General features: G+C 38.4%; 1 protein-coding gene across 1 annotated transcript in view; it reads right to left on the bottom strand.

Annotated features, from left to right (window-relative positions):
- LOC109960826 (leucine-rich repeat transmembrane neuronal protein 4-like) overlaps positions 1 to 26917 on the bottom strand; it is a 50215-nt gene that overhangs the window by 2344 nt on the left and 20954 nt on the right. The window contains exon 3 of the mRNA XM_020601205.1: positions 26338 to 26837. Within this exon, the coding sequence (XP_020456861.1) occupies positions 26396 to 26837 (442 nt within the window). The 3' untranslated portion in view covers positions 26338 to 26395. The remainder of the gene's footprint in view (positions 1 to 26337; positions 26838 to 26917) is intronic.

Genomic DNA, 26917 nt, shown 5'->3' with positions numbered 1-26917 from the left:
AAAGTACAAACCACTGAACAGTTGGTCTGTGCCAGTTACAGAGGTGGTGGTTACAATGTAAAGTTAATTACAGTGCCCAGTGATTTGATAACAGTACAATGGAGCTGTGACAGTGCCAGCAAAGCAAATTGGGGTAAGCAATTAAGCAGACGATGAAATCCCATGTGTTTAGATAAAGTATGTGCTTAGAAGGCTGAGGTACAGTGACTTCCCTAATGTCTCATAGAGATTAAACGAAAGCCCAACATCCAAAATTCATTTTGAAAATATTAATTAAAGCTGAAGTAATTAAAAATGTTCAAAACAATTTGTCACTTGTATTGTTTCCAACAATTAAAATTTCAAGTCTCTAGTTAAGTGCTAATTTGCTTTGGAACAATGGCCGGAATTATATGGAGTATTATGGAACACTTTATCTTACAACGGGAATGTATACTGTACCTAACATACTGTTTACTCTTTATAGGTGGTTATTTTTGTGTTATTTCAGAGAAACCAACTAATGTAAAGAGTATGTTTTTATTCACATAATAGCCATATTGAGAGGCTGGGGATTGGAGGAGAGGATAAATTAGCCATTAAGGTCCAAATACAGTATAACAGGGGTTTTCTACTGATTGTGACTCAGGGACCACCACTGTGACTAAGAAGCAACATGAGAACCACTGCTGTGTGGTGGACAGACCGGATTTAATCCTGAAAGTCACCTTGGCTTTTATATATTGTATATATTTGCAGGAATTTGATTATTAATAATAAATAATAGTAAGTAAAGTTTATTTATATAGTGTCTTTCTAGATCAATAGTCACAAAGTGCTACACAAAAAAATTAAAAAGAAAGAAAGAAAAAAAGAGGAAAACGTGTTTTTAAATAAAAAGTATTGATGAATGATTATTGAATGCACAGTCAGGGACCACCTGCAGTGGCCCACTAGTGGGCCACGGACCACTGGCTGAAAACCCCCGCTGTTTAAAGATGCAAAGGATCAAGAGGGAAACCCTAATAATTCATGTCTATACATTTATAGCGTACAGTATGTACATATTAAAAAAAAAACAATAAGACAATGTTGTACTTCAGTACAGTAACAATAGTGCAAAACCAGAAAGCCTGAGCATGTTCTTACATGGTTACAAACCCAGGTACAGCACAAAATTCATTTATTTGAAATAAATGGGTTCCTTTCTGTAACTACAAATAATAAATTAGAAATCATTACAAAAGAATAATTTGGCATTTTTAAATGTCAGCACTTTCCCACAGGTCGGTTCAACCTTGTTGAGATGTTGCAAGTTAGTAAAAGATTTTGACATTTTACTCTCATTTAAGAGCCACACGCTTTGAATTGATGTGTACACTAAAAGAGGCAGAGGCACACTCAGCACGCATATCCAAGTGTGCCCCCAAGCTTTTGTGCTCCAAAACCCTCTGCTTTATGACTTAACCTTTAAAAGGGCGTATTTGCGACTTGGCTACAGGTAAATCCACATTGCCTTAATAACACAAATACTTCTGCCAGGATAAGCAATTTCTCAAGCTTTTTGGAATGTGCTCGAAATTATTCCAAGTCATGTTTTTGCTGCTCAAGCTGAGATTTTTTTGTCAGTGTGAAGGAGATCTGTGTAGCATGGGAGTATGCCCTGAGCAGAGCTTTGATTTAAACATTATCACACAGGCTGACAAGTCTTCACTCAAGTCTTTATCTACCTCTCAGGTGGATGCGACTGAAGCAAAGACAGCTGCACAAATTGCCATACCTTAGACAATTTCAAAATATTAGAAAAACAGAAACAACTTGCAGCAAAAGCTCAGGCTGTGGTGCGCAATGCATTAACCTGAAGTCTGAAGCAAGAAACAGACACACAACAGCTGAGGAATATGAGTTCCTGTGCAGTCTGACATATACTTAGACACAGATCAACCTATTATACAATGGAAAATATACAGTACATTGTTTAAATATATTTTTATAGTTTCACTTTAGCATTTGATCTTTGACATGGTACAAGTTATCCAACAATCTGCCTGTCACTAAAATATATTTTGTGGTTCATCAGCTAATTTGTTACACTGCCTTGTTGAACTCTAATTACAAGTATACCTTGCTGAGTGACTGCAGGAACGTACAGCTTGTAAGATAGTGGGCCAAATGTTGTGTTGCTCATGATGCCCACTTCAATGGTTTAAAAAAAATCATGTTTTCATTTCACTGTATTGTTTTGCTTCTTGGTTTTCTGTAGTTTTGTTTCTCCTTTAGTCTGGTTACTTCAGCACAGCCCACATGTTTGCTTCATGAGCACAGACATCTGAGCCATTGTTTGCAAAACCTCATTATGATCTTTCAATGAGATTTTCTTCAAGTGATTGAGTAAACAAGGAGCATTGTAATTCACTCTGCTGCTCACACTTCTTTAAACACTAGGACTGCAAGCAAGCGGCTGATTGACGGCTTTCGGCCACAAGTTGGAAACCCGTTTTTACATCACTTTGCATAAAAGGTTTGAATGTTGGAGTGTTTTTGTTGCCAGACTCCACAAATCTCCATTACTTCCGCTGCAGTTATTCAAGAGCGACTGTTTGCTACCATGATGGCGACAAGGAAAACATGAGGATGTTTTGTCAACTGTCACCGGAGGCATATGATTTACTTCTGCACTCTCACAGAACTGAAACTTTACAGTGGTAGAAAGAGATCTTATCCAGGTTCTCCAGCATTGTTCTCTGGAACATTGGACAGTACTAATGGCCTTTCACAACAAAAGTAATATTAACATATGTGAAAGACCAGTTGTCCTCCTTCACCTGTCTGTGGCAATAACTGAAATACTGCTGCTACTTCTACTGCAGGACAAAGTAGATGAGTTTTTAATCTATGTTATCATGGCCAAGGTAGCTCCCTTGGTTTTAGGTAGAGTGGGAGTTACAACAAGCTGGCAAGGACCCAGGATTAACACTCTGGTCAATGGTTCTTCCTTCCCACCAATGCAAGATGGCAGCATGGTGTAAAAGTGTAGGTGGTGGTTATTAATACTGTTCAAGCTATGTCACTGGGCTAATTTGTTCTGTCTTAGAGCACATCATACAAAGAGATTGTAGCTTGTGAGGTACAGTGGGTAATCTACTAATGACAAGTATCCTTGTGCATAACACCTCCTTCTCCACTTTCGGCTGGTCCTGTTAGCGGTAGCCACAGCGAATCATTTGTTTTCCACACTGACAATTTGCATGGTTCAATATTTGGCACGTTTTTACACCGGATGCCCTTCCTGATGCAACCCTCTCTATGTATCTGGGCTTGGGACCGGCACAGAAGTCACTGGCGTGAAACCCCTGTGACTAGAGGTTATCCTTGTGCATAACATAAAACTCCAAATTTCTCCCTGTGGTCAGAGGAGCATTTTGCATGGTAGCTTTCTACCATAAGTGTGTATGTGTGTGTACAAAATGGGTGAATGAAAAGAAAATTGTACATGTCACATCACATTTCAGGCATTTAACATGCCAGGGCTAATGTGACAGGCCAATAGCGGACAAGACACATCCTGAAAATCTGAGTCTGGTTTAGAGTTATAATTATAATTCAAATCATAATTTGTTTACCTCTAGGATAAATACCCTCTGTATTTTGTGGATCTTTTGATGCCTTATCACAATCTACTCTTGGGAGTGTTGTGGATGTGCACAGGCTCTACCAAAAAGGTCCATTTTCCCCCTCAGCCTGAGTTTCTAGTTGCTGGAAAAAGAAGACATGCAAAGCTGGCAGTGATTGTGATGTTTCAGGCTGGACAATCTTCCCCTTGCTTGAGATGACTTGGCTGATGTAGCTAACACCCCAACGCACACTGTCACAGGGAAAAAACATGACATTCACGGCACCCATCTTTGGGCAGGAAGGAGCTAGTGTGATAGTCTAGGATTGTCCCCTGTAGTGGTTGCAGTGCATTGTTTTGGAAACAGAACTCACCATTGAAAGTGCATAATACTGTATGGAGGCCACAAGGACTTAATCAATTTAGATGAAGGACCTCATTCAATAAAGAATTGTGAATGTGAAAACACCCGCTGACCCAGTATTGACTATTTCTTGATAGCACCACACATAGCAACAGAACTAAATGTGCTTCATGTGATTTCAGAGAGAACTCTGCATAAACCTTTGGCAACTAAAGCCACAAAAATACATCTGTGCATAAGCATTTGCAAGAAAAGTAGATCTGGAAATGCAGGCACAACTTTGGATGAGATGTCACAGGTGAAGGTGAATCTATTCTACACCACAACTTCAGCTGTCATCCATTATGGTACAAGAGGCACAACTAGCCACATTAAAAAAGATACTTTCCAACTAAACTGTTTGCTTTTTGCTTATGGGTTTGGTCATTCACTGGCACTGAGTCTGCATGAAAAGTCCTTGGAACTAAAGGCCCTACATTTCTTAACAGTATTAGTGATACAATTTATTTATATCCATGGAATAAGCCTGAGAGATATAGAACGAAGAACCAAAAGACATCCACTAATGCCTGGAATGTTATCTGAGGTAACATGAACACACAAGTCTGAGCTGTGAACATCACCATTATCAAAACCTCGAGTGACAGCAAACCCTATTTTGGGATTGTGGGGGCATAAAACCTGTGAGAAGATGGATTTAAATCCATCTGCTCCTCTAAAAAGCCCAGGTGCGGTATCTATTTATTTATTATTATTAGCTTTTTCAGGTGCATTCTGTATCTGTGAAAACTGAAAACAGCTGACCTTACACATATGACACATCCACACAACTGAGTCCACACTTACCCTGTTTTGAAACCATTGCATACACTACCAAACGCTGCTAATTATCACAGCTGAAAAGCAGTTTTATATGCAGAGTTATAAATATTATGCCCTTTCTATGTAGTTATTCTAAAGGAGGACTGACTAAGTTCTGGTCTTTTCAAGAACATAGGTTATATGGCCGGAGGTGTCCCTACATTCTTCCACCCCCTAAATGCCTTCATGTGATTTTAATTAGGATCCTAATTAGTAGCATACAAACATGGTGTAATTAGTTTGCTTTCAGTCAGGACAGCTGGAAGTAACACAGACATATGCCAGCCACCCTCAGAGAGATCACAAGCCTCTTACTCCACTCAGGGTTCCAATTACCCTGTTCTCTCTCCCACCCCGTCCGTGTGAAGTCACACATTCCCATCTTTCTCTAAAGACCATGAAAAGGGAGGCAGATAACAGGAACTAGACTGGATGTGTCAATTCTCTGAGAAAAGTAAAGTTAGTGACACAACTGAAACAGTGTCTGCACTGAAACCTTGGAATTTCTTAACATAACAAGGTCTATGCATGAACACAGATGCTCCTTTATGTTCATGAATGTGTGTCTTTCTGGGGAGCTGATGCCTGTATGAGCTCTTGATCTCTGTAACAGGCAGACTTTCTCTTAAGCTTTCGCTCTCTCTGACACACAAACATATAGCCTACTCAGTGCTCTCATTAATTAAGACCACATCATATTTCTTAGTTAATAAATTGTAGTATTGATTTGTTTTATATTGATATTTCAGTAGCTGGTGAAAGAACCTAATAGCACAAAAGCCCCAGTGAACCAAGACATCTATAAATATCTGCAGAAGCTCATTTGAATTTCTATACAAATAAAAGGTATAATAATTGACTTCCTGCTAATGGTCTAGTAAAAATTTGTTAATTAAAGGCTTCTAATTTTGCTTTCAGTAAGGTCAAAGCAATGGTTAATAATGTCTGGCTATTAACGCAACATATTAGTGATGCAATACATGTATCATGGGAAAATTCAATCATCATTGTGTCTTTTTCTGTGTTTATTCTTTTAATATGACTTGACGCTATAAGTGGTTATTTCTACAAAGATGTCTGGAAGGATATGTCATATCTACTATAAAGTAAATGGTACAGAATAATATACAGGATAGTGCACATATATTATTCTTTTTAATGCTTCCTCATCTATAATATGTACCCAGATAAATATTAGTGCTGACAGCATGAATGCATAAATAAATAAATCCTGACAGCAAGTCCAGTATTTTGCCCCCAATCATACGCTGCTACGCCTTAGAGAGCGAGAAAAAAAAACTTTGCAGCGATAGCATTCAGAAATCTCCAGGATACCACTAAAGGAAAACCGACAGTAAGTAAACTGTATGAACACACGATTGCCATCTGCACAAGATAACACTTCATTGTAATGACCTCATCACCTAAAATTCAAACTCTAAGCCAGTGGTACCAGCCAGGCACCAGTGAGCTCTAGCAAAATGCTGTTTTTATAATGAATTTCTTTTTTGTGTGTATAATTCACATTATGCTGTATTGTTAATTGCTAGTATGAATATATCAGTGTGTTAGGTAAATATATAAAGAAATATACACTACAAAAGACAAACACCACAAAATATATTTTATTAAAAGCGAGTGTACAGCCTACTGACCGACACCTAAGTGGGCCAGTGAGAGGAAGCTGCTCTAAAAGAACCTCATTTGAAAAGCAATTGTGAGTGTGCATTAAAGCAAGAGATGCAAACTGTGGTCTAAAGGCAGAGCTTAAAGATCTCCCAGGGGAAATCTGATCCACTGAGTTGTGGCTCTCTTTGATGAAATGTCTCAGTGTGCACCCATATTCATATAAGTGCACGCACATGCATGTTTATCTGTGCTTAAGGGATATGATTTATGAGGAATATGATTCATGCAGGTGATGGATGACACTGGGAGCAGGAGACTGCCTCCCCCTCCTCCACAAGTCCTTCTCTGTATATGTATATCATTTGCTGCTTAATAAATTCTACTTTACATTTCTGGAACAAAAAATATAGGAATAAATAATGAAACGGAAGTCATTTCTTTACCTTGTTAGGGTCATCGAAGTTATAAAAGCCATAAAGCAGTGGTCCCCAATCTGGGAGCCCATGGTATTAGCGCAGAGGGGCATGGATATGGCTAAATATAATTGACATGTAGGCTGTTGGGGGTGGGGTGGGGTTCAAACATATTTTTACCCAGCAGAAAAGGTTTGGGAACCACTGCAGCAGGTTTGTTGAACTTCGACATGGCCATAGCATCATCCATTGTTTATGTTTCCCCAGTAATATGACTTTTTATGACCAAGTGTTATTTTTTTTTATATGTAGATATAATTTTTGTTTTTATAATCTTTTGATAGAGACATCATCAAATATCCTGCTACTGAGTTACTACAACTTGACAAGTATATGATGACTATGTCCTGATTGCAGGTTTTTCTTAACCAATTCTGAAATTGGTTTCACCACACTAATCTGAAATTACAGTCAAGATACAAGAATACTATTGCAGCCCAGACAACAGGATATTAAGAGAACATTTCCAGCTGAGATATACAACACTCGCCTTTGCCTCTATTACACAGGCTCACCTCACTGCCTTTCTCCACCTATCTTCATAACACACACCGCCATCACAAACACGTTAGTCCTCTCTCTCATTTCTCTTTTGCACTTGAACTGGTGAACTCACCCCATCACTTCATTATCTGTGCAGGCAAAGACATGTCAGCCTCAGCAGTTTTGGCAACATTTGTCTTTTGCTATTGTGCTGTTCTTCAAAGCTGCAGCACACCTGCATCAATAGGTTTTTGGGTTAAGGTCTTTTTTTGGGGGTGGTGGGGGAGTTTGGGAGGAAGCAGCAGAAAAATGATACAGGTATTAATGGAACACTTACAAAAAGGATTAACACCTTCAAGTACTTCAAGTCGAGGTACTGTATAGTACCTGGGAATCCACATCACTGATAATCTGACATGGTCCACACACACAGACACACAACAATACCTGTTCCACAGACCCCTGTTTTCATGAAGAAAATTCTGAAATATTTTAACGTGTGGCTGTTGTAACTCTATCAGTCATGCTAACTTTGCACTCACCATCTCCACTGAACAGCTCTGGGGAAACCATAAGACTCACACAAGAAAACATATAGTGGGGCAAGCTGCAGGAACCTTCTACAGCTTTCCAAATAAATGATTTATACAGGAATAATTTCAGACGTTTGCAGATCTATCTGTCCTGCCGTATTTATTTGCAGCAGTTTGTTTACTGTGCATGTGTGAGGTTTCCACTGTGGTTATACATTCCTCTCAGAAAACTAAATGCAGTGGATTATCCCCTCCACTTTTCACATTAATGGTAGACCATCTCTATTCCAACTGGACTTTACAGATGTGGAGCTAAGTCAGAAAGGCAACAATGTGTAAGACTCACCAGCATTTCCTCAATCCACTAATACCCACCTGGAATTTCCTCTCTCTAGAGGTCCTAAAGACTTTCTGCCCCATTGCTCTAGACAGCGTCCTTACATGCATACATTCTGGTTGATCTAAAGCACTAATACACCATATGGTGCAGAACCAGAGTTGTTAGAATTATGATCCACCAACAAAACAATGTCCATGCCTCCTGGAAATTACATTCATATACCACTAGACTGTTTTCCTGGTTATATTGTGGTGGCAATTTTTTTCCCCCAGAATGAACAAATAAAGCACTACATTTAATAACGGTAGGAGAGTTGCCAAGAGGTGGTTGGGGTGGATGGTCGGCATATAAAAGTCACAACAGTCACACCACACACACTATATTAAACTAGACCACAATCCTTCCCTTAACCTAACCAAGTGCTGTTAATACCTAAAGATCTGTAACCATAAAAAGTTTAACAGGTAGTCCCATCACAAGATCTTTGTGACTTGTCAAATATGCAAATTAACAACATATACTAAGTATACTAATGGAAAACGTCATCTGGTCATGATTACATTTCCTTGAAAGCATCCTTGCGATTGCAAATTAGCTGGATGTAAACAGACGTTCTAAGTCCAACAGAGAGACTGAGAAAAATCTTCCCCAAGACAATCAGGATGGTGGACTCTGTTGTCTGACCTCCGTGTATCCCTGCTCTTGTCTAGCATACTGTCCTCTATGAGCCCTCTGCAATGCTTTGCAGATTTTCATATTTACACTTAAGCCTATATACTGTTTTGCGGTAGAGATAATATTTAGATGCAAAATTTCTTCTAAATGTGACACTGCCAGGAAGCAGTCCTGCTGACTGATTTGCAACAGTGCCCACACTGGCTTCATACAATCAGATATACTACAGTATGGGGGCTGCTAGTTACCAGAAACACTATAGAAAACCTCTGACAGTTCCATTTTCTCTTTGCATATATCATCATATTGCCCAGACCTACAGTTGTGCACTATGCAACTATTAAACTCTGTCTGTGTTTCAATCCAAATTTCTCTCATCTTTGTCAAGTCTTCTGGGGCCCTGTTGGAAATCTAGCAGCACTGGGATTCTGCTGTGGTCATACTGACTCCCTGCAGATCCTCTCATCTCAGCTCAGGACATTCTCTCAGCTTTTCATGGGTCACTAACACTCAGCTTCTACAACTGGTTTTCTAGATTAGTTTGAATATAAATAGGTTTAGGCCATCCTCAAGGCTCTCTGGCTTGATTTTGCTGATCATATCTGAGTAACAGGAAAAAGGCATCAATATAGTGTAATGACTGATAGCTGCAAATGTGCCACAAAGCTGAAATCATTTTTTCTAATTTTTTATTATTGACCCTTTTTTTACATGAAAAATGAAACTGATCATTTCTAGACAAACTGCAATGACTTGCTATATGAAATAACCCAATAATAACTAATTGAGGGATGTAGAGTCACCCTATATTAGAGTTCATGTGTATTATTTCTGTGGTCTGAGACAGTGTGATTAATCAACATTTTACAAGAATGAATAACTCATTAATGAGGCCGCACCAGGGAACTAAAAGGCTGATTATGAGTCCATGTAATATAGTATTAAAATATGCAGCAGCATGTTAGTTGTGCAAAATATTTTTAGTCAATGATGTGAGAAAATGTCACTCAACTGGGTTTGTATCTTTGCTTCTGACACTGACTTAGTAAACATCTTTAAATATTTGTTTTGTGAAGCACTTTGCGTGCCTTTTGTGGGTTGTAAAGTGCTATATAAATAAAGCATTATTATTATTATTATTATTATTTTTAAAGCTACAAAGCCTATGGTCAGAACAGTGAGGAGATGGACCGAGGAGGCAAAGTCAGAGCTACAAGCCTGGTTTGACGGTACAGACTGGAGTGTCTTTCAGGCTGCGGCTACAGGTCTAGATGAATACACATATTGTGATGTCATACATTGGTTTTTGTGAGGACACGTGTGTGCCCATTAAGACCTTCTGCACATATGATAACAACAAGCCCTGGTTCACAGTGAAACTCAAACAGCTCCGTCATACCAAAGAGGAGGCCTGCAGGAGTGGGGACAGGATACTATATAACCAGGCCAGAAACACACTGAGAAAGGAGATCAGATCAGCAAAGAGGGGCTACTCTGAAAGGCTGAAAAATCAGTGTTTGGCTAATGACCCGACATCATTGTGGAGGAACCTATAGAACATCACAGGTCACAGGAGACAATCCCCCCCCTGCTATGGAAAGCTATCAACTGGCTGACAAACTGAATGTGTTTTACTGTAGGTTGGAGAAGCATCAAGAAGGCCCAGCAGAGGATGGACTTCCTGCATCAGCTCAGGAAGTTCAGTGCTTCAAGAGCTGCTGATACAGTTCTACAGAGGAACCACTGAGTCTGTTCTCTGCACAGCCATCACTGTCTGATTTGGTTCAGCAACCAAACAGGACAGGAACAGATTCCAGTGGACAGTCAGGACTGCAACTGCAGAAAAACTCATCGGTGCCAGCCTGCCATCAGTGGAGGACCTGTACATCTCACGGGTCAAAAGAAGGGCAGAGAAGATTTCTGCAGACCCCTCACACCGTGGACACAATCTGTTTGAACTCCTCCCCTCTGGACGGCACTACAGGTCACTGTACGCCAAGACAACCAGACACAGGGACAGTTTCTTCCTCGGGCCATCACTCTGATGAACACTTAACCCATGTTTATACTGTATGTATAACAAGATACAGCAAACACCACAGTGCAATAACTTATACTAATTACTATACATACCGAATTTTAACTTGTATATATGTACCTATTTCAGCATCAATAGATGGCTGTTTGTCTGGAGTCAAATTCTCTGTATTTTAACATACTTGGCAATAAAGTTTATGATTGATTGACTGACTGATTGATTTATTGACTAATTAAATGGAGTCAAAGTCTGTGCTTATCAACTTAATGAAATTCAGTTCATGTTTGTGTTGCAATGAAATGTATTTTAATATGATTAAGTAGTTTAGAATTATTGTACTTTTATTATTCCATTATTTCAGCTGGACAGTAATTTGGCCGCTGATTGCAGGAGGGGATTTTTTGGCATTAGTAAGAAAGAAATATGTAAATTAAAATGAGCTCTTTTACATTGCAATGATCGTGATAAACATCTTTTTAGATGATTCATTACATTGTGTTTTGACATGTATCATATTTTTTTGGAAGCTAAATAGAACTCAACTCAAATTAAGACTCTCAAACACTCCACTGTATATTTATAATGTTATACTGCTGTACTTTATGCAGTTTAATCTGCATAATGTATATGCACTGTCTTCACCAGTTTATTTTGACTGCATGCAGAAGTACTGGAGAGTGGAAAATATATTTTGATGATAGTGTTCAGCTGGCTATAGGTAACATCAACAACACACAAAAGATGGCTAAAGACGGTTGAAAATATCACAAATCTGAAGTTGTGGGCTCAGTTAATTGCAACTTTGCCTGAGTGTGAAAGGTGAAATTAATTTCTTTCAAATAACATGATGTTTACTGTAGCTGTGATAAAAATGTAATAATATTTTATAGCCTCTACTGTGCAGTATCTGGTACTGTACTGTATATCCTACTCTGTGGTGCACTATAAGCCAAAGCTATTACTCTTAATCCCCTCAACCACTTAAAGATTTGACCGCTTTTAAATACGTATTTCAAGGGAGAAGCTGAGGGTAGTTTCTTACTAACTTCACTATATTCCAACATTATAGGGAGTCAGCATCTAGTAGCCATTACAAAAATGTTGGGTTTCTCATTCAGCAACAAAGTGGCTGCTTGTGTTATACTTGCAGTATTTGGCTTGCTCAATTCAAGGTTGAGGTTATGGTTTAAACAGCTCTAAAATGGGCTGCAGTTATGGTTAAGTGTTAGTGTTATGTACAGTTTAAATAACATGTGAATACACAGTTGAAATGAACCCAGATTATTGGTGTCATTGACCCTATTTACACTTATTAACATTGCAGTATATAACCTGGGTGGATGGGAAAGCAATTTGATCTACTGAGGTACCAAATGCAAATGTGCCCAAGATTCATTTGAAATAGATTGAAGTAAAATGGTTTGATGTGGTTTAAGACACATTCTAATCATATGTTGAAAACCCATCCATGTCTCCAAGATGCACCCAAGAAGCATAGTTTGGAGTGCTAGTGTACCTTCAAAGTGTAATGACATCAGTAAGCAGCATTTGACCACTAGCAAGCTCTGTCCCCTGTGATAACAGTAGCAGAAGTTAGACTATGTACACAAAGTGCACCAAAAATTGCCTCATTACAACAACAGTAACTAAAGCATGTCCAGTAATTTCAACACACACAGTACAGTGCACTAAGCTGCTGTAGTGTTTGTCTGATCGCTGGTCAGTTCAACCACCAAATCTGTGGGTGAGAGGGAGAGGACTGAGCTGTATGCTTGAGGGAGCGACATGACTGAGAGGCAGTGAAGATGAGAAAACTTTTGTCTTGCTTAAAATTTAGAAATACGATTAATCCATATGTTAGTTTATGGATAATTGCTGATAATTGCTATCCACAGTAGCAAGTCTCAGCTAACCGGTTACTGTTGCAGCTGTTGGAGTGCGCAAGATATTTTTTGTTGGGAATTTATAGTTACAAAACAGCCTCAAATGCATTAGCAGCACCTCTGGACTGGAACAGAGCTGAGATCAGTTCAAACTGATTGCACTTCCTTGATCAAATTTGAAATCTGGCCAACAGACACTCATATGTGTGGCTCAGTGAAAATGAAAGTGTATTAAATCTTGTCTGTATTTTGTCCCCAAGGCAGTTGAATGACTAGTGTAATGGGGTCAAAATATCAAATTTGTGCCCATTCACACCACTATTTCAGTTCCAGACAACAACCTGTATCAAGTCATCTCGTTCGTGTAATCCTTCTTCTCAGGAAAAACAATTTTCTCACATATTGTGCACAGAGCATTTGCATTTGACAACAATGGTGCAGATTATATGAAATCACAGGGGATCAGGCTCCGAGTGAGTGGTGCCTCATTCAGTTGTATTTTTGGCATTTGTTGAAAGACGGGGAAATTTCCCACCCCCGAATCGGAAATGGCTTTGACATTTTGGATCAAAAGGTTGCTTGTCAAGGGATTTCTGTTGCTCTGATACAGATCAGGATTAGATTGAATAAACTGTCTTCCTATCTGATAACATATAATTTTTATCTCAGTATTACAAAAATAGACATTTCAGGTGTAATATGCTGTGAGGGCCAAATGTTCATGATCCCTCATTAGATTCTTGGCTCGGGTAAGAGGGGCTAAAACCCATAAAACTCACATGATACAAAATAAGATCTCTCTAAAAGTGGAGATATGGATATTTAAATGTATGCAAATATACAGTAACAGGACCCTGGCCGAGCATTCTTATCAATCCAACAAAACACACACACATAACTTTGTCTTTAGCCTAGTAATTTCTAGTTTTCTAGCCAAAAGGATAATCATGTTTTAATTTTGTTATTGTACCCTGCAATGCTGAATTGGTGCCAGTAACAAAAAATAATTTTTCATATTTAATGTCTTTGGACACCAGTGGAAACTAAAAGGCATGTGACTGTTGTCTTTGTATCCACTGTTAAAACCTCCCTATGCAGATCCTGTCCACATGTGTCATATCAGCTGTGACTTTCTGACATGATAGGACTTGATCCTGAAGAACTGCCAAATAGCTCCAGGAGCCATCTTTTTCATTTCCCTCTCCTTCCCAGAAAAGTGGCTGTTGACACTTGCCAGAGGGTACAATAGTGCAATTAGCTCTCCTACTGCAACTACCAGTGACAGCGTCATACTCAAATGTTAATATAGCACGCATAACGTTACATTTAACAAAAAATGGAATGCAAATGATATCATAATCCTGATGCTGGTGTAAAAAATGTCACAGCCACTTACTGTTCATTAATACAACAAAAACACAAAAGCAAAAAACAATAACACCCAGTGAGCTAAAACAACTTATGTCCATAAATTGACAGAAATGTAATGTCAAAACATATTAAGCTTGTTAGCTAGCTTGCTAGTAATACAGTAACAGCATTTCTGCAGTCAAGTTCCAGCACTGCACTATCTTCATTCCTCCAGTAGATCCACCAGTTTACAATGTCAGATTGGCCTTTTAAAGCTAATCTAGTGTACACTGTTTGCTATTTATGCGCAGAGCTGCTGTGTTGTGTTAGTGTGCCCTGTGTTGAGTAATGGGCAGTAAAATTTATCATCGGTAACCTTTTAAAGGGTTCCTCACATCATTAGGTTTTACAAGAACTGATTAAAGGAGAGGGGAACTATTTTGGCTGAGAGAAGAAAAATATGTTTAATCAGGCAAACTAACCAGGCCTAGGTAACACATTATAATTGGTAACAGCAGCTCCAACAAATTAAGTATACCATTGCATTACACTTGACTATCGCGTAGTTTTGAAAAAGTCATGTAAAATGTAGCTAACCAGCCAACTCATTATATTCACCACTAGAGTAAACAGTGCATACAACACAACCAGACGATTCTATTAGGTTCTGTTCATACTGTGAATTTTATAGCCACATACTGAGAGAAGTACATATATACTGCAGTAACTCTATCACTCAGTCTGTAAATCATTCTGTACCTTAGCTTATCTTTATCTTTGTATCTGTAAGTGACTCTTAATTACTTAGTCATTATTAGCTGCTATGAAATTGCAGTGATCTATTATTAAAAGCTCTTCTTTTACTGGTTTAAGACTTCAATATGCGAATGTGTTATAAAACATTCACTGTATTAATTGTGTATATGCTGTTTATGCTATGCTATACGCGAAGTGGGAGGTAAGTATAGTGTCACCAGTATACCATCGTAGCAGTAAGCCAAGTCAAACAGTATTATCCAAGCACTGCGTATATTTATGAGCATAGGAATGACATATCCATCTGATGTATTACGGCTTGTGGTCTGGTGATACTGTACTTTAAAGTTAAGAATTTAGTATATGAAAGGTGACAGTGAAAAAATGACAGTGAAGACCATGAATGTGAAAGAAGCTCATGCTAATTTCAAATAGTCCAAGGTGATACCTTCAGATTTCTTGTTCAGATCATTTTTACTTCACCTCTTTTCTCACTGTGACAGTATTCATATGAGCTGTTTCTCTTTGGAAAGAGTTATGTACTATCAGTACTATCAAGCTGCAGTACTGGTTGTTAGACCAGTTACCATTTTTTTCTTTTCTTTTTTAAATGGCAATTAAGGAAATATCACAGTTTAAGAGCTGTTATTTTTGTATGTCAACTTGAGAGCAACCTCTATTTTGTGGTATCAAAGTGCTACTGTATAAACAATTTAACCTAATCAGACAATTATAAATTGTTGTGTCAGACCTGCAGGCTGTTCATCGGTGTAAACAGAATAATTATGCTCATTTCACTGATAATAAATATTTTAAATATATTTTCTAGCTGATGGTTTCAGAGAAAATAAAACTTTCTCTGTTTTTCACTTAGTTTCAGTGGCAAAAAATGTGAACTTTTCAACCTAACAGCAGTCACACTAAGTAGAAAGGCAACTCCTTCCTTGGGTGGCTTTGCCTGCTGCCTAATTTCAACAAAAGATTATGCCTTTAGGGCACCATTAAAAAATATGTGATCTCCACAAATGCCTCTGCTCCCTCCTGAAAACCGCACTTTAATAATTCAAACATTTGCAGAAAGAGAAAGCGACAGTACCTCATGAAGTTAAAATTAATGCGACTCGAAGAAAAATGAAAAAAAAAGAATCCTGCAAAAACATTTTCAGCAAAAAGCAACTTCCAGTAAAAAGATATATAAAATATTAATTATCTTGTACAATAGTTGCAATGATATATGATTCTGATAATATTAGAAACTTATGATGAAGGCTTCCTGAATAAAACGCTGCACACTGTGGCACAAACTGGGTAGGGAACGTTCAAACTTTACCGAGGGCAGATACAGCACTGTCCTTCAGGCAAAAGTCTTAACATTTGTGTGAGAAACGACAGGCAGAGAAGACCCAGTGCAGAAAGACAGGCTGTGACAGTGTGGGTGAGGGCAGAAAAGGCAGAACAAGCCAGCAAGAAGCCATGTTGTCTCTGCATATTGGTGATTTTCTGCCACTTCTTGCTGATTACCTAACACCCTCATAAAGGTATAAATAGCACTTGGAATGGCAGGGCGCCTTCTTCTTTTCTCTTTGATTTCCTGCAGGAATTATTTTCCCACATTGTCTAAACCCAGCTGGCTTGTAGTTGCAAACAAGAAATCAAAGGTGCTACAAGTGAAGGTTTAATAAGACAAATGGCTTCATTGTTGAGTTGATGCTCATTCCCTGTAGGAATAGAATGTTACACTGGGCCTCTCACAAACAATTATTTTCAGCATCAATTATGATGATTTTTAATGAATAATTATTTAGTTCAGTGGTTCCCACCCTCGATTTCAGAACTCCTCTAAGGGTTCAGTCTAAGGGGCTATGAGATGAGTAATGAGATAATAAAGAATAATAAAACAAAGCTCTGCTAAACAAATTATATTTTTAGCCATGCTAGCAGTTGGTTGGTCCAACACTATTATGACAACAAAAATAATTCATTATCTTGTGGATCGATATTAAAATATAGTACAGAACTTCATGGCACCCAGAGGATGTATCCTACTGACTTTGCTGGCCCTCTGAACTAGTGCCAACACATGGATATTTTAGTTTTTTATTGAATTGAATTTAACTTGTGTAATTTTAACAGCATCCCCAGGATTTATTTATCATTATGGTTTCGCAAATAACAGCTGTGGCTGTTACTATTATTGCCATCTTTTATTCCCCTCACATAATTCTTGTAAGTTAACTTTTCTCTAATGCACTTCCTTTACATTCTTTTTATAATAAAGTGCAAAACTCAAAAAAGTTAGTTTTCAAAATTGTTGAATGTCTTCTGTTGATCAACTCATTAAATAATCATCAGATTGTTTCAGCACTATACTGCACGTTCACTTTGTAAAGACCCTGTGTGAGAGTGTGTGGGTAGGTGCGTTGTTCATTTTAATTACACCTATTCGTCTGTAGAAATGGCACCATACCACTAGTTACACTGATTCCCATTCAGTACAGTATCTGCACATGTTAGTACATGCGTGTTGGCTTTATAAGGACCAAGGTAGAATGCAATGTTTGTGTGTTTTCGACAGAACAAGCAAAGGTGGGTGGGTTGATGCTACTGTTATTTGAGGATGAAGTATACATGGCTGCCAAAGCAAGCACTGGGGGCGGGGGTGGGAGATTATAAAATTCAATTTAGGGTGATAGAGAGGGTGGATCTTTTATATAAGGTGCCACTGAGCTTTCCCCTTTTCAGTCTAAGATGCACATTTTGAAAAATCGCTCCTTCTTTGTGTTTTTGTTGTGATACCCAGTAAAAGAGAAGATCCCTGTTTGTCTTAGCTGCAGGGCCAAGCCAGTCTGCTAATAATACACCGCTTGGGTTTGTGTTGTGTATGTATGACTGTGTCTCTGCATTTGCAATACGGAGGAGCACCTGGGGTACAGAGGCACATTCTCAGCTTTTCAGTGCATGCATCACCATCCAGGACAGCTTCTGCAGGGAGGAGCTCTTTTGAGGATGACCCAGCAATCGAGGGAAGAGGGCATGAAATTGCCCCTCTGAGATAGTTAAGAGGCTGTTGCACTGAATAAGTGAAAATGCTTCTCCCCGAGGGGTTTGCTGGCAATGTTGTCTGAACAGCTGTTCTCACCATCCGCATTTTGATGAAAAAACTAAAATGTTTTTGTGTTTCTTGTTATGTCAGCTAGAAAAACACTTGAGTCAAGCAGAGAAAAACATATACCCTGCCCTCATTAGCCCCGTCACCATTAATAGTAGTTCATTTATTGGGTGACAGGAGTAACGTGATCCCGTACCCACTCCAGTGTAGCACACTGTGAGCTTGGAAACAGCACTGAACAGTAACAGAAAGCCTACTATTAACCATAAAACCTCCTTAATAATTCAGTCTTTTAATCTGTCTTGCTTGGTTACAGGAATGATGAATATAATACTTTAAGACCAGAGAGTGTTTCATGATGTACACATTAAAAGCTGTTTTTTCACTGGCTGGAAAAAGAGACTTTGGGGGGAAATAGGTGAATAAATGATTTATCTGGAATCTAGAATGTGAGACCTACTGTATATTCATTGAGATCTCTCTCTGTGATGCACGCCTGCTTGCAGTTAAGCTCTTAATGGTTCCTTAAAACTGGCGAGGTAAAGGGGAGAGGAAGCGGAAAATGAAAGTGTTCTTCTAAATGGTTTTTGGAGGAACGCCTGTCAAGTGGAACAAGACTGGAGGGGAAATTAGCCAGGGGACATGCAAAGTGAGCGCTGTGGCTGGCTGTGTGACATCCTTCACTCCTCAAAGACATCAGAGGGGCACAGTATCTCAGAGACACAGGGAATGCTTGAGGAAAAGACCAGAGGGAGGCGGTGAGCTGGCAAATCAGATTTTTCTGTGTCTCTTAAGGGACCATCACAACCTAAGTTACCTAGTGCCGATTTCTTGGACTATTTTTGTGATTGTTTATGCACCAGAAGTACAGTATATCCACACATGTATTAGTTTTTTCAAAGCTGTTTGTCTAATGTTAAAAAATGAATTGTTTTAGCCAAAACCCTTACTAAGTTTGTGTCTAAAGCTGGCCATAACTAATACTAATAGCACTGTCAGATGATATTAACATTTACTTTTCAGTTGTTTATGTCATGATCTTGTGTCATGATCCTTTGTCCTGTCTGACTGATTTGTGTATGGACACTAGTCACCCCCCGATTTTGATTATTGGCCTGCCCCAACTCTTTGCTTGACCTTCCTGCTCCCATAGGAACTGTTTCTGTCCGTGTGGCTATTATTAAGCCTGATCCCCGCTCTAGCCTGTTTCTGTGTTTTGCATTTAACTTCAGTTTCCTGCCAAGTTCCTGTCACCATACTCTCCAGTGTTCCTATTAATAGTATTGTTGCATCTTCCCAAGTAATATTATATGTCATAAAACCTTCCTTTGTCTGCTAGTATGCCCTGAGTCTGGGTCCTCACAGGTTTGTAATGGTCTACGGTATTGGCAAATGATGTAATCCTATCAATAGCTTTTATGTGGGGGCAGTTACAATATACATCTTGTCAACTTGACGTGTTGACCTCTTCATGACTCCCCTCCCCCACCCCCATTCACCAGATCAAAAATGAGAAAAAAAAGGTTTCACACAAGTATAAGCAGGCTAAGAAAAAAAAAACTAAATAACTACATTTGAAATGATTCAATGCATGATTGAACACTCAGCAGATGTGAAATGAAAGTAAATTATTATTATTTATGCAACAATCTATCTCTGTCAACAAATGAATGGGTACGTCAGCAAACTGAAATGTATCTGAAAGGTCTGATTGCTTGGAGTCTACTGACACAAAGAAACTCTGCACACAAGATACAATCTCAATATTAGCTTTTAGTCAGAGATACAGGAGTTGGTTTGGTGGATGGGTCATGAAAAAGTCAACTTGTCAAGTTGATGAGCTGCACCTCCTATTACTTTCTCCTATTCCTAATAATTATTAATGGGATGTTGCTTTATCAAAGCCTGCCTTAAAAATATACAGTACTCGTACTACTCTGCAAATGGTACTGTGCTTATGGGGCCACACTGGAAATTATGAAACTAAAAAGGCATCTTAATTATACAGTATATAGTTTGCCATTATTGGTTTCTTAATATTACCACATATGGCGTTATATATTAAAGTATAAAATATCATATGTGATAAAAACAAAAATGAGCCAAAACACAGAAAACACAACAAATAAGGAGCACAAATGCTGCAGGATTTACAGCAGATAACGCTTTGCAGCATTTCATCAACATGTTATGTGTGTGTTGCCAAACTGATGAAAATGTTCTCAGTTTTCTTCTGTTCTACTTGCATGTGTTTTCTAAAGCTGCACTATGTTGAGCTATCAGGGCCACAGCATTTGACATTACTCATTAATGTTGAATTTAAAAACTGCCATTATACAGTATTATTGATTACAGCTCCAAAGTTTGTCAAACTGCCAGTAAGTCACAACTGACAAGTTTTTCATATCAAACTGACTATTTTGTGATTCAGGTGACAGCTTAGCACTGTAGCGATATGAGCTACCTTTCACGCTACTTTCACAGACTGACAGCTTCACAGCTCTAAATCCTGAGAGCTGGTGAAGAGCTTAAAACTGTGATAAAACATGGCTAAATGTTTAAGTGCTATATTCTGACAACTCTGCTCACTATAGTAGCTGCCTCTCATTTACACTGCAAGGCTGCGGTGCTTACCTGCTAGCCAATCACCCACAGATGTGTGTGAATCTGACTCAGTTCAGTTCTATTCTAATTCTTGGTGTCACCATTTAATTGAGAATTGATTTGCAGTCCTAGAACAAAAAGATAAAAATCCTGCACATTGTCCATCACTTGTGCTAACTTTATTAAAAATGTATCAGACCTCAGACAGAAATAATTAATTTAACTAAATTATTCCCCTCACTGTCAGAATGAGCTTTTTTGGCCAGATGTGTTGAACACACGAGGAATTTGGCTGTGGTGCAGTGGCTCTCAGTGTGCATGTACAATGTTCTTCCATAAGGCAATGAGTAGACAAGTAAACAAGATAAGACTGAGAACAAGAAAATAAAAAGGAATTTGCATTAGGAAAATAAAAATAAAATACTTGACACTGATAATTTGAAAACTGACTGTTAAAATAATTAACTGTTTAGTCCTATACGTTACAGTATAAACAATACAGGGTCCCTTTTAATCATCTTATTGTGTTAGTATTGGATACTGGCAAAGCTAAAACCTTTGCAGTCATTGTAGTTTGTCCTTTCCTCCAAGTAGGAGATACTGCAGCTGTCAGACACTCCCAGTAACTCTTATTTGAGATTACTTGAACTATATTTATTTTCCATTTATCTACAAATAGTAACATGTTCTACATTATGATCTGAATGCAGCATTACTGAATGGATCTGGCGATCAAAGCAAATTCACAGTATAGGTGCGTCCAACTTGAATCTGAGCAGAAGCCTAATCAGCCTGAGTAAATGATAAAACCTGTCTGGGTTTGTATGGGCCATTACGGTTCGAGCCCCGAACCTTTAAAAGCCAAAATGAAAGAGACCATGTACTGTTCAAGCTGCCTTCCTGCTGGGCTCTGACACCATTTTGAGGCAGTATTGACAGCTCCTCACTGAATTCGCGCCACAGCAAGGTAAATGTGTTGTGTTGGCTTTTGTTCTTCCACATGACCATCCACAGGGACTGCTGGCGCTGCACAACGCTATAATAAAAGACACAGCCAGCTGTGACAGCCAGCAAGATGGCATTCTCATCAAACTAAACCAGTCTGACACCAGCATCTCAATTATTAAATGCCTGGAATAAACACAAATGTATACACCCCCAAACTAACTACTACAGACACCCATCAGTGATGTTGAAAAGGAGAGATTACTTTTGAAATGATGAGATTTTGGATTGTAGTTATGTAGAGAGAAACAACACACTGACACTGAATGCTACAGAAATAGTCCTCTGTTATGAGTAAATCAGAACACTGCTTATGTTTTGTAGCAATTGCAGTCAAACTGTGCATTGGTGCCAGATGACTAATACAGCAGGCACAGGGCTGTATATATTACTGCCTAAACGTGGGTCTCTCAACTTTTTTTAGGCCTATTTTTAGGACCCAGAATGAATCAACATTTCATAGTGTGCACTGCTTTATGACATTATATTTAGCATAGAGCAGGGAAGCATCTTCAAATTCATTAACCATTACAGTTAACTACGGGTTTGGAACATATCTAATTTTTTTATTTGGCTTATAAAAGTCAAACAAGTTATTTTATTCTCATTTTACTGAGCAGCTACTTTGGATGCACAAAATTAACTGTCCTATCTTCTTCCTACAGTGACAGTGACCTCTCCATACATCGGCCTCCTACTGTACTTATAGGAACAGCATGGATTAGTGGTCAAAGTTAAATTTAATTGAGCATGGCTGTAAACCTGGCAGAAAAAAAAATTCAGGATACTGACAAAACTGGCCTTGTTCTGTGTAAATGTATATACAGTATTTGGTGTGAAAGCAGGGTCAGCAATCTCTGGCAAACCCACGTCAGACAACTTATACATATATTTTGAAACTTTACTTATGCATTCTGCACAAGCACCCAGGTTTGTTTATTCAGAGAAAAGTCTGCACCTACTGTCTCTGGAGAATAGCTCAGAACTGGGCAGATGCTTTTAAGCATACTCAGGGAGCCAGTTCTGTGTGTACAGGCAAGCAAAGGTATCTTACTTTGTTATGTTTTCAATTACTTTTGGATGACAATGGATTTCTGTGGCATTTGCTAAATCTGCAGTAGCTCTGCTTCATCTTAGCACAAAATTGAGTTTTCCTCAACAAACATCACTTTTTGGGGAAATTCAAACGTGCACACTTTCAACTGAAGAAGTCTGCTAAGTGGAATTACTGAACCTCTGAGAGGATCCAAAACTTTCTGCATGAATAGCATCCTAATTGGCTTTGGATTTAACATTGGTTTTGCCCTCTAACCACCACTGGACTGTACGTTTGAAGAGCTCCTTCACTCAGAGGAAACACCTACAGCCCCAGTCGGTGATTAGCTTGATTAGCTGCTACTCACTAAATCATATGCATACAGGCTGCAAGCACAAATTGCAGTTTTGTGTATTGAAATCTGGCAGTGAAAACAGCTATGTTCTTTCAGTTGTGCTTTGTGAAGCTTCTGAAATCAATTTGGTCTCACAATACTGTTTTTTTCTTTTTACTATTGCCTTTTAAAGTCGCTTATACGTTAAGCGTAGAATCATACTTTACCCAAATCATGTAAACTAGTTCTAACATGATCATGAAGAGAGCTACTATGCACTGCCATAACTGGAAGTGGAGGCCTGAGAACAATTTTAGTGTAGAAAGCTAAAAGCTGGAACTGCTCCACTGTCAATATCAAGAGATTTATGACTTACACTGAATGGACTGCCTTGGTTGACTTACTTTAAATTTATTTGACCTTCACTTCATGCTGTAATGCTGACAGATATATATAAGCTGTGTTATTCATAATCGGTTTACCTCGCTGAAGACCTTTAGTGCTTTTGTGGTAAAGGGAAAAATGCAATGTCGTACAATAACATTATGTAAGATGCAGAAAAGTTAAGCTATTATCACAATATAGTAAAGGGTGTGTTAGCCCTGCGATGGATTGGCGACCTGTCCAGGGTGTACCCCGCCTTCGCCCGATTGCCGGCCAGGATTGGCTCCGGCCCCACCCGTGACCCCGTTCAGGGACTAAGCGGTAGAAAATGAATGAATGAATGAATGAATGAGTAAAGGGTATTCGGTAAATACAGAATATTACAAGTATATCTTTTTCTATTTAAAAATGTTTGCGTACAGCAAGTTTCCTATTGCTATTTCTATCATCTAACATCACAATAATGAGGTAAAATTTTGAAAACAATTGCAGAAATATAGTAAGAGTCAAAGCAATTGTAAATCACTTTAGCTAGAGAAGAAATAATGATTTTAGGTGGTATTGTGCAACTTGGTCTCATGTTTTGCTGCCTCTTTTGTTTTGTGCATCATTTAATTAACTTTTAAACTCTATTGGTCCCATTGGCAAATTTGTCACAGGTGATTTTGTGACAGAAGATGACCAGCAAATCAGAAGTTTCAGGCAGGTCACTGAAATCTCCCTGCTCTATAAATATAGCTCTTATAACAACATAGGGATACACTTTTATAGTATGTCATGTCATAAATTTGGGATTATCGTATCGCCTCGTCTCTGTGCAGATTGCCATAAATCTTCCTATAGAATTGAGCAAGTGTGCATTTAACCAGAGAAACTGAACTTTAACAACAATGAGCAGTTGCAATTCCCATCCATACACAAGGCCATGCACATCACAAACCACAGTCGCCTACTGTATAATGGATGCTCAACCTTATGATGAACAAGGTTATATCTTCTGTTCAGTTAAAAACCTCAAACAGTTTCACAGACGTTGCCATGTGATTGCAAAACTGTCAAATTCTGATCAATGCCAATGTACTTCATTAATATTTGCTGTAAATTTTGCAAAAACCCAATAATGTTATGTTACAACAACCGTAATAGCATTATAATTTGGATGTTTGCATTAAAATAATGTCTAGAGGCATACACACATACATGCCCAGCAAATTGTTAAAAAAGTGTGAGCCATGCCATGCTGATTTGGAGTGGTGTCTGCAAAATAGTTAGACCGTGTCCAATTATCCATAGTCCTTTTAAACTGACATACCCATGAAGAAGATTTCCAAAAGTGTAGCTTTGAAAAGATCATTTAGAAAATAAAATGGAGGAATATACTGTAACTGAAGAACAAACATTAAAACCACACTCAATAACCACTGGTAAGCACAAAATTTGGTAATTCATTTTTCTTCTAATGTGGTCCTCTAAAGCCATGTTGTAGTTTGCTTGCCCAGGATTAGTTGTTTTCTGTTTTCCCCTTTAAAAACCTGAATAATTGGAGGCATGCCACACTAGAAGTCAAGCGTGTGAGTCAAGGGTGCTTTGTCCATGTAACGCTTATATGTTCAATTTTCTATAAATAAAATAAAAAAAGAGGAAACTGTTAAATTGGAACAGATTTCCCAAAATTGTACTTTTCATTTGTCAGATCAATGTATAAATACGATTTGGACTTTTTTAGTTTTTCAAAAATGGAATGCAATTTTGGATAGAAAAATGAAAAGATAGTTTGAGTATTTTTATTCCTATTCAATCCTCGGGTTCCTTGAGACGGTGCCCAGCTCACATTTCACCTGACTGGTGAAACTCAGAGTGGATTAGAGAAAGAGTGATATCTCCATTGATTATACTTGATAAAGACAGTCCCCCCACGAGCAATGGCAGACCGTCAAGATCGTTTCATGCACTGGGAACTAGTAGCAGCATCACTGGAGAGTGGCAGTGTTTAACAAATTTTCAAATAATATAAAATCTGCTATAATTATGACACATTAAATTTTTGATTTAGCAGTAACTATCACACAGTAGGATATTAACACTATATTTTGCAGCATTGTACCTGCTTACTACCAGCATATTAACAAATTAAAAGACATAAATTAACTAACTAGCACTAAAGAAATAGCTTGGAGCTGAAAGTTATTTCACAACATGAACAATGTTTTGGCCAAAAGATGAATTAACAAATTAAAAGATGTAAATTACAGTAGCAAGGTACAATAACACTTAAGAACAGCCTGGAGATGAAAGTTATTTCACCAACAGGAATAATGTGTTTTGGCCAAGACATATGGTTAGCAGCCATATGACAGGATATTTTATAAATATAAATTAATGTTAGTAGTACAAATGTACTGTATATGCAGCATCAGCTTAAATGTTAGCCAGGAAGGAAACTGGTGCTGGGAAAAGTTTTCACTATAGTTTATAGTACAGCAAGTTATTTAAGAGCTTGTTATGATCTGACACAAGTTATATTGGAGCTTGTGTTTCTCCTACTTGGCAGTGGTGAAGTCCCAATGCATCCATCTCATATTATATATATGTGGATCCAGTTGCTTAGGTCCCACCCACTTAAGCAATTAACTTATTGAATAAAAATACTCAGATTATTTTACTTTTTCTGTTTTTTTTTCTATGTAACCTTCCAACGATAGCGCTTTGAAAAGTATACATTAAACATGATGAATAAAAAAAAAAAACTTTTGGAAATCTGAATTCAATTTTCCAATTTTCTGTTTTGCATATACTGCAGAAAATCGAACTGATAGGTGTTACACAGACCATGTTCAGCTGTAATTCAGCAGTGCTGTTTTAAATTGTATAATTGATAAAGGATTTACCTCTCTGTTGAGCCTTTTATTTTGGTTTTGAGTTTTATTTTTAGGCTGCTGTGATGGATCATACCTCACACTCCCTGGAGCCAGAAATTGTGCAAGTACAGGAACCAGTGCCATTGCCTAACACCTCCAATGCCTCTGGTGTGGCAGCAGGGTTGTAGCTCATGTAATATTCTTGAAGTTGGGTGCTCAGGTTCTGTTCTGGTTCTGGACTCTTTTTGCAACGCTGCCTCCCCACCATGGATCGCTGCTGCAGCAACCTTGTTGCACCTGGGTACCGCCGCCACAACACATAGATAATTGTCAAGATTAGGGACATGGTGAAGAAGAGTGCAACACTGCCCACCACCACTTTGTGCAGAGTCATGTGCTCCATCTCTGGGGGTGGTATGTGAGTGGGTCGAGCACGAGCAACTGAGTCTCTTGGGTCTTTGCTCATATGGCCTGGAAAGGTAGGATGAGGAATAGGTCGAGGTCTGAATGGAGGGAGAGGAACAAAGTTGCTGGTTATTGGTATAGGTGGAGAGCCACTAGTAGGGGGAAAGGTCGGATCAGCAGTGGCTTCTGAGGTTAGATCTGAAAT

The sequence above is a fragment of the Monopterus albus genome, unplaced genomic scaffold (genome assembly GCF_001952655.1).
Source record: "Monopterus albus unplaced genomic scaffold, M_albus_1.0 scaffold50.1, whole genome shotgun sequence".
Taxonomy (NCBI): domain Eukaryota; kingdom Metazoa; phylum Chordata; class Actinopteri; order Synbranchiformes; family Synbranchidae; genus Monopterus; species Monopterus albus.
Note: the sequence above shows the minus strand (reverse complement) of the source record. Positions and strands in the feature narration are given on the sequence as shown.